We start from the raw sequence: 7,940 nt of genomic DNA, 5'->3' as shown, positions 1-7,940 counted from the left end.
TATACTTCAATTAAATTCAAAGTTGAGTCCTCATTATTCTCATCCTCCTCAATAATTATCAATACTATCATTCTGCTCATCATCACAAGCTTCATCTTAATCATCCTTCTGCTAATTAACATACACCTCTTCATCATTATATCATCCTCATCCTCCTTATCCTCATCATCATCATCATCCTCTTGTTAATCAACATAATCATAATTATCATCCTCCTTATCCTCATCATTGTATCATCCTACTCATCCTCCTAAATCATCCTAATCATCGTAATCCTCCTTCTCATTATTGTTGGGTATATTTTACATATTTAGGGTCAAGCATGGACCTTGACGTCATAGTAAAGGCGGCGCTATCATCTTGGTAGAAAGACGTTACTGTCGTCTCGTTGAGATGATGAAGGCAACTGTCTGTGGTGTTTTGCGGGAAATCAGGAGTCACTTTGATAACAGTGGTGCAGCATTACCGTGGTAACCAACATCAGAGGATATGACTGTGTGACTCACTAACCCCACAGATGGGTAACTGTGTTTCCTGGGGCATATAGAGTATTAGTGGTACTATCTGTGAGGGCTTATAGACGATCAGAGGGGAGTTGATGGTATCATGCATCAGATGGCTGTACTGATAATTAATACTTTGATTCTCTTTGGCTATAGACTGTATATAAGAAATGGACGTAACATCTGTGACGTCACCCATTGGTTTGGGGACTGCTGCTCGGAGGCCAATAGTATCGGATCTGAGCAGCGCCATCTTGAAAATTACGGATTCTACTTATATGGGCATCAGGAGGAGCATGAGGCGCCCTCCTGAACCTGTGAACCAATCAACCTGTCAATCACGACGTAGCCACGCCCTAATGCATACCCTGCTTTATCGTCACATATAAAATCAGGGAGGCCAAAATGTCCCAAATGAACATCATACTGCATTGAAGAAGGCTTTAAACTAGCGATTGAGACCATAAACACATTTTGAAAACGTTTACTGAGGTTATAAATCAAGTGAGAAGTTGGTGAATTCTCCATTGACTTGTATAGAGACGGAAGTCCTTTTGACACCAAAACGGTCGCCCCCTGGTGGCCTTTTGATAGAATGCAGTTTTAAGTTACTTCCGCGTTGGCCTCATTTCAGAGGACCGGAACTCCCCGCCTGTCTTTGGCCGAGCTTCAATAAACACGTACAGCGTAAGACATCCTGGACTCTTAGAGCACTTTCTCCACTGCTGAGGTTAACTATTGACAAACACATTCTTCATATCAATTATCATCCTCATCTTCCTCATTATAGTTCTGATCATCATCATAATTATCATGCTAACAATTCTCACCCTCCTTAACCCTCCTGTTGTCCTCGAGTCAAGGAAGGAAGGGAGGGAGGGAGGAAGGAAGAAGGAAGGGAAGGAAGGGAGGGAGGGAGGGAGAAGGAAGGAAAGGAGGGAGGGAGGAAGGAAGGAAGGGAGGACAGGAGGGAGGAAGGAAGGAAGGTAGGAAAGGAGGAAAGGAAAGAAGGAAGGGAGGGAGGATGGAAGGGAGGAAAGAAGAAGGAAGGAAAGGAGGGAGGAAGGAAGGAGGTAAGGAAGGAAGGAAGGTAGGAAAGGAGGAAATGAAAGAAGGAAGGAAGGTAGGAGGGAGGGAAAGAAGGAAGCGAGTAAGAAGGAAGGAAAGGAGGAAGGAAAGGAGGGAAGAAGGAAGGAAGGAAGGAAGGGAGGAAAGGAAAGAAGGAAGGGAGGAAGGAAAGGAAGGAAGGAAGGAAGGACGGAGGAAAGAAGGAAGGGAGGAAGGTAGGGGAGAGGAAAGAACTACTTTCCAATCTAATCCTCATCATCATCATGGTTACACTTCTCACCCTCCTTAATCTTATAACTGCTATCATCATCATCAACTTCCTCATCCTCATAATTCTTCTCATCTTCATCATCATCTTCATCATGGTGTGGTTGAACAGCTCAGCAGTAGCAGCAGCAGCCGCCTCCACGCTGATCTGCTGTAAATCTGCTACATACACACACACACACACACACACACACACACACACACACACACACACACACACATGCACACACACACACACAGAAAGAAAGAAAGAAAGAAAGATAGGAATAATACTTTTTAGATGCACAGAAAGAACAGATTTGCATCCGTTCGCCTTCAGAAAGATAAAACACTTATTTTTAATCTCACAGAAATACGGACAAACATAGACGCACAATAACGAACATTATTTATATGAATGCATACTGTGTGTTTATATTCCACATAAAAAATACATGAACACAGAAGCACAGACAATCACACAAAACACTCGAGATATATAAAGAAACAAAGCAAGAATGATAGAAATAGCACATTTAGATGCCACGTATACACACAAAGAACAGATTTACACCCATTCACACACACACACACACACACACACACACACACACACACACACACACACACACACACAGAATAATTCAATTATTCTCATTCATGAACCAACATAGACACATAATAATGAATATTCTTTACATAAACGCATACACCACATAAAGAAAGACGGACATACAGACACACACAGCCTGGAATAAGCACACACACTCATATACTGTATACTGCTTTTTGGACCTATTCAGTCATTAAAACATCATGTTGTCCTTATGCCAAGGAAGTAAGGGAGGAAAGGAGGGAGGAAGGAAGGAAGGGAGGAAGAATGAAGGAAAGGAGGGAGGAAGGAAGGAAGGAAGGGAGGGAGGAAGAAGGAAGGAAAGGAGGAAGGAAGGGAGGAAGAAGGAAGGAAAGGAAGGAGGGAGGAAGGAAGGAAAGGAAAGAAGGAAGGGAGGAATGAAGGAAGGAGGGAAGGAAAGAAGGAAGGGAGGAAGGATAGGAGGGAATGAAGGAAGGAAAGGAAAGAAGGAAGGGAGGTAGGAAAGGAAGGAAGGACAGAGGAAAGAAGGGAGGAAGGAAGGAAGGTAGTGAGGAGGAAAGAAGGAAGGAAAGAAGGAAAGGAGGAAGGATAGGAGGGAAGGAAGGGAAGGAAAGAAGGAAGGGAGGTAGGAAAGGAAGGAAGGACAGAGGAAAGAAGGAAAGAAAGAGAGAAGGAGGGAGAAAGGAAAAGAGGAAGGATAGGAGGGAAGGAAGGAGGGAAGGAAGGAAAGAGAGAGGAAAAAAGAAAGAAAGACAGAAGGAGGGAGATAGGAATGACAGATGGAAGGAAGGAAGGAAAGAAAGAAGGAACAGTCAAAATAGACGGGGTCAATTTGATCCGGGAGGACGACACAAAGGTTAAAACATCCTGGAAAATGACGCAATTAAGCAAACTGACCTGGAAACGTTTTGACCACATCTGAGTGAGATTTGTTTTTGGTATTTTGCCCTTTTTTTTTTTTTTGGGTTCATTATTATTCCAGACTGGTTATGAGGGGAGCTTGTATGGGGGGGGGGGGGGGGGGGGGGGCTGTTAGGAGCCGAGCAATCAGAGACTGATTAGGCCCCTCGATAGTGATTAGTGAGTCTTATGAACATGTATCTTTTAAACTGAAGAATTTGGCTTTAATTACGATTTAATTTGAATGATTTTCTTATAAATCAGACGATATTTTAAGCAGCTTTTAGTCATCTAACTTTTCTAAGAGTTATAAGATGTCACATAACTGCAATACTGATTTAATACTTTATAAACTGTATCTCTAATAATGTGTTTTCCTTACATTGTACTGCTGTTTTTACTTTGTTCATTTTTTAATAAAAGCAATTAAATAATTTTTCTCACTACTTTTTTTTTTTTTTCATAGGATGCCATCCATCATGTGAGTCCTGCAGTGGGGCGGGACCTCTCGTCTGTACTTCCTGCCCCGCCAACAGCGTCCTGTTGCCCTCAGGTGTCTGTGCTACCAAATGCCCTCTGGGTTACTATGACAACGGTCACAGAGTCTGTCAGGGTAAGTAGGGAACAAGCTATTTATTTGTCATTATTATTATTATTAGTAGTAGTGGTAGTAGTAGTAGTAGCAGTAAAAAACACCAGATCCTGATCTCTACCCCCCCCCCCCCCCCCTTCTCTGTTTTTCCGCAGCGTGTGCCAACCAGTGTTTAACCTGTGACATGTCGGGTGTTTGTACATCCTGCCGTGACCCGACCAAGGTTCTGCTGTTTGGAGAGTGTCAGTACGACAGCTGCGCCCACCAGTACTACCTCAACGCCACGACCCGAGCCTGCAGAGGTATGCTACCATCACCATCACCATCACCATCGCCATGACAACACAACACACACTGCAGCAGCACAGGGCAAAGGGAAGGAGGGGGAACACTGGATTAATAACATGGGGATGTATAGCGTGCCCTTTATTCCATTCATAAATTATTCTCCATCTATAGTACATGTAGAGCAGTGTGCTACATTGAGTTTATAGGCTACTAAACAGTGTGTGCGTGAGTTTTAATCCAGTATTACATCATCTAGTGTGCAGAGAGGTGGATAAATGAGCCTCAGAGGATAAATGTCAGGCCCTTTTTTTTTTCTCATTCTGCATACAATGCTAGAATGAAGAAGGAAAAGAAGACAGAAAGGAAGGAAAGAAGGAAAAGAACACAAAAAGAAGGAAAAGAAGACAGAAAGGAAGGAGAGAAGGGAGGAAGGAAGGAAGGAAGGAAGGGAGGAAAAGAAGACAGGAAGGAAGAAAAGAAGGAAAAGAACACAAAAAGAAGGAAAAGAAGACAGAAAGGAAGGAGAGAATGAAGGAAGGGAGGAAGGAAGGAAGGAAGGAAGGGAGGAAAAAAAGACAGGAAGGAAGAAAAGAAGGAAAAGAACACAAAAAGAAGGAAAACAAAACAGAAAGGAAGGAGAGAAGGAAGGAAGGGAGGGAGGAAGGAGAGAAGGAAGGAAGGGAGGGAGGAAGGAAGGAAGGGAGGAAAAGAAGACAAGAAGGAAGAAAAGAAGGAAAAGAAGACAGGAATGAAGGAAGGAAAGAAAGAAGGAAGGAAGGAAGGAAAAGAAGACATGAAGGAAGGAAAGAAAAGACAGGAAGGAAGGAAGGAAGGAAAGAAGGTAGTAAGGAAGGAAAAGAAGACAGGAAGGAAGAAAGGAAGGATGGGAGGAAAAGAAGACAGGAAGGAAGGAAGGAAGGAAGGGAGGGAGGAAAAGAAGACAGAAAGGAAGGAAGGAAGGAAGTAAAGAAAAGAAGACTGGAAGGAAGGGAGGGAGGAAAAGAAGACAGGAAGGAAAGAAGGAAGGAAGGAAAAGAATACAGGAAGGAAGGAAGGAGAAGAAGAAAAAAAGGAAGGCATGTATAACTGTTTATATGTTTTATTTCCTGCTAACCAGCATCATCACCACATCCTGTCAGACTGAATCTGACTCTGTGATAACAAAATAAAGATGTGTGAGAGTTTTACTTCCACTTCCTCCCTTTTTTTTTGTGCTTATCTCAAAGAATAATGAATCGATGAGGGTTTAAGTCCAGAATCCACGCAGCTCCCGACTGTGTTGTCACGCTGGCTTAACACAGATATCCGCTTTAGAAAGGAAAAAAAAAAAGCCATTTCATGTGTGAGGCTTTACTTCCCCACCTCATAGACTTCACCCTTTTTTTTTATCAGCGACTTGGTTCAATATAATGAGATTTTTTCCAGGTGTCAAGCCCCCCCCCCCACCAAAAGAGAGAAACCGGCCCCTGAGGTGGAACCATCACTTCCCACGTCTGTTACAGGATTAGTGGCTAAAGCTAACTGCTTATTGGCGAGATGCACAGTTAGATTTCCTGTGAGACAGCCCCCCCCCCCCCCCCCCCCTCCCCCCCCTCTTCCTAACAGGTAGTTTTTACCATCCAGGCTCGTGACGTTTTTATCCCTCCAGCCAAGCTGCAGCTGCTACCTGAATAATCCTCTGAACCCTGCATGAACCTGCAGCTTTAGAAAGCAGCAGCAGTGTTATAGCTCCCTCTCTGAAAACTAAAGCGGGTTTCTAGGAAGCTCTCGAGGCTTGGAGCATCCAAACTTCCCTGAGAGGATCTCTTAAACACCCATCAGCACTTCTACAGACAACCTGCATTCATCTTGGGGTTTTTTTATGCTGGGAAACCCCTAATTTACCTCTTCCCTCCCCTTAGATCTGCAGAAATAAACCCTTTGGAAGGCTTTAACTTTTATATTTCACATCAGTCTGCTTCCCACTCGCTCACTGTCACATAAGAAACATCACTGAAGGTAAAGAGTTGACTTTTAACCTTCCTGTCGTCCTCCCGGGTCAAGTTGACCCCGTCTGTTTTGAGGGTTCCTTCTTTCCTTCCTTCCTTCCTTCCTTCCTTCCTTCCTTCCTTCCTTCCGTCTGTACTTCTCTCTTTCTTTCCTTCCTCTTTTCCTTTCTCGCTCCCTCCTACCTTCCTTCCTTCCTTCTTTCCTCCGTCCTTCCTTCTTTCCTCCGTCCTTCCTTCCTTCCTTCCTTTCCTTCCTCCCTTCCTTCCTCCCTTCCTTCCTCCCTCCTTTCCTTCCTTCCTTCCTTCCCTCCCTTCCTTCCCTCCTTCCTTCTTCCCCCCTCCCTCCTACCTTCCGTCCTTCCTTCTCTCCTCCTCCCTTCCTTCCTTTCTCCCTCATTTCCTTCCTTCTTCCTCCCTTCCTTCCATCCTTCCTTCCTCCCTCCTTTCCTTCCTTCCTTCCTACCTCCTTCCCTTCCTTCTTCCTCCCTTCAATCATTCCTTCTTCCTCCCTTTTTTCCATCCTTCCTTCCTCCCTCCTTCCCATCCTTCTTCCTCCCTTCCATCCTTCCTTCCTCCCTTCCTTCCTTGACTCGAGGACAACAGGAGGGTTAAAGGACCGTCCACACTGAGATCGATGTGTCTGCAGCTGATTATTGATGAGCTGTTACTGCTGTAGTATGATGTACGGAGGAATAAAAAAGAGGGAGGAAGAAAGAAAATATTCAAGTTTCAAAATTGTCTTAAAATGTCTCGAATTGTTGGAGTCAAGGCATTAAATTAGATTTGAGTGTAATTATATTGGTTGAATTTATGTTATTTATCATTAATAACCAACTAATTAACTAATTAAGATGTGCAGCTATATCTCATATAGACTGTGAGATAAAATGAGAAGGACAAAGTGAGATACAAATGTTTCCCTTCCTTTTTTTTTATTATTATAAATGTGTAACTTAATAAACTTTTAATGCAAATTATAGAATCTCAAACGAACACATTTGTCCCAATTAAACAATGATTTTCCCTTTAATTATGCTTAATTTTCATGCTATTGTTAATGGAGCACGGCACAAACACAACAGATGTGCAGGTGATGGATCATTTAAAAAAAACACACAAACACACACACACACACACACACACACACACACACACACACACACACACACACACACACACACACACACACATACAAATGGGTTTAAAATAAATCCCCTGCTGGAAAAAAAAAGAGTTTATTAATCTATTTTTCCCTTTTTCCCCTCCCTCCCTTCTGCTCTCAACTTTCTGCTCTCGCCTTCAAACATCCCATCACTCTAATCCCCAATTCCCCCTGAACACCTCCCTCCCTCCCTCCCTCCCTCCATCCCTCCGCTGCTGCCCTCCTTCCTGTTTCTAGAGTGCGACTGGAGCTGTAATGCCTGTAAAGGCCCGCTGCGGACCGACTGCCTGCAGTGCATGGAGGGCTACGTGTTGCAGGATGGAGTGTGCACCCAGGGGTGTTCACCAGGATCCTATCAGGATGGAGACAGATGCCTCGGTCAGTCAGATAAGCTCCAAACCCGTCAAGTACAGCTGCACATATTTATTCTGCATCTGTGTTGTTGTTGTTGTTGTTTTCTTTTTATTGCGGAGCAGTCGTGACCGCTTGATGTTGCTTAGTGAGATTTATTTAATCATCTGTTTCATATTAAAGCAGTTAATCAACATCAGAGGTTCCCAAAAGGTTCATTTAACCCTTTAAACAGGCAGCAGTGGAA

At 43.6% G+C, this 7,940-nt stretch overlaps 1 protein-coding gene across 1 annotated transcript; it reads left to right on the top strand.

The window, feature by feature from the left end:
* Positions 1–3,778: 3,778 nt before the first annotated feature.
* Positions 3,779–7,720, top strand: LOC133976795 (extracellular matrix organizing protein FRAS1-like; the record flags this gene model as incomplete). Its single annotated transcript, XM_062414991.1, is given in 3 exon segments — positions 3,779–3,925; positions 4,060–4,206; positions 7,580–7,720. Coding segments are annotated over 3 exon segments (435 nt in total), but the record flags the coding sequence as incomplete, so codon positions are not given.
* Positions 7,721–7,940: the final 220 nt, after the last annotated feature.

The sequence above is a fragment of the Scomber scombrus genome, unplaced genomic scaffold, assembly GCF_963691925.1.
Source record: "Scomber scombrus unplaced genomic scaffold, fScoSco1.1 SCAFFOLD_582, whole genome shotgun sequence".
NCBI classification, from domain to species: Eukaryota; Metazoa; Chordata; class Actinopteri; order Scombriformes; family Scombridae; genus Scomber; species Scomber scombrus.
Note: the sequence above shows the minus strand (reverse complement) of the source record. Positions and strands in the feature narration are given on the sequence as shown.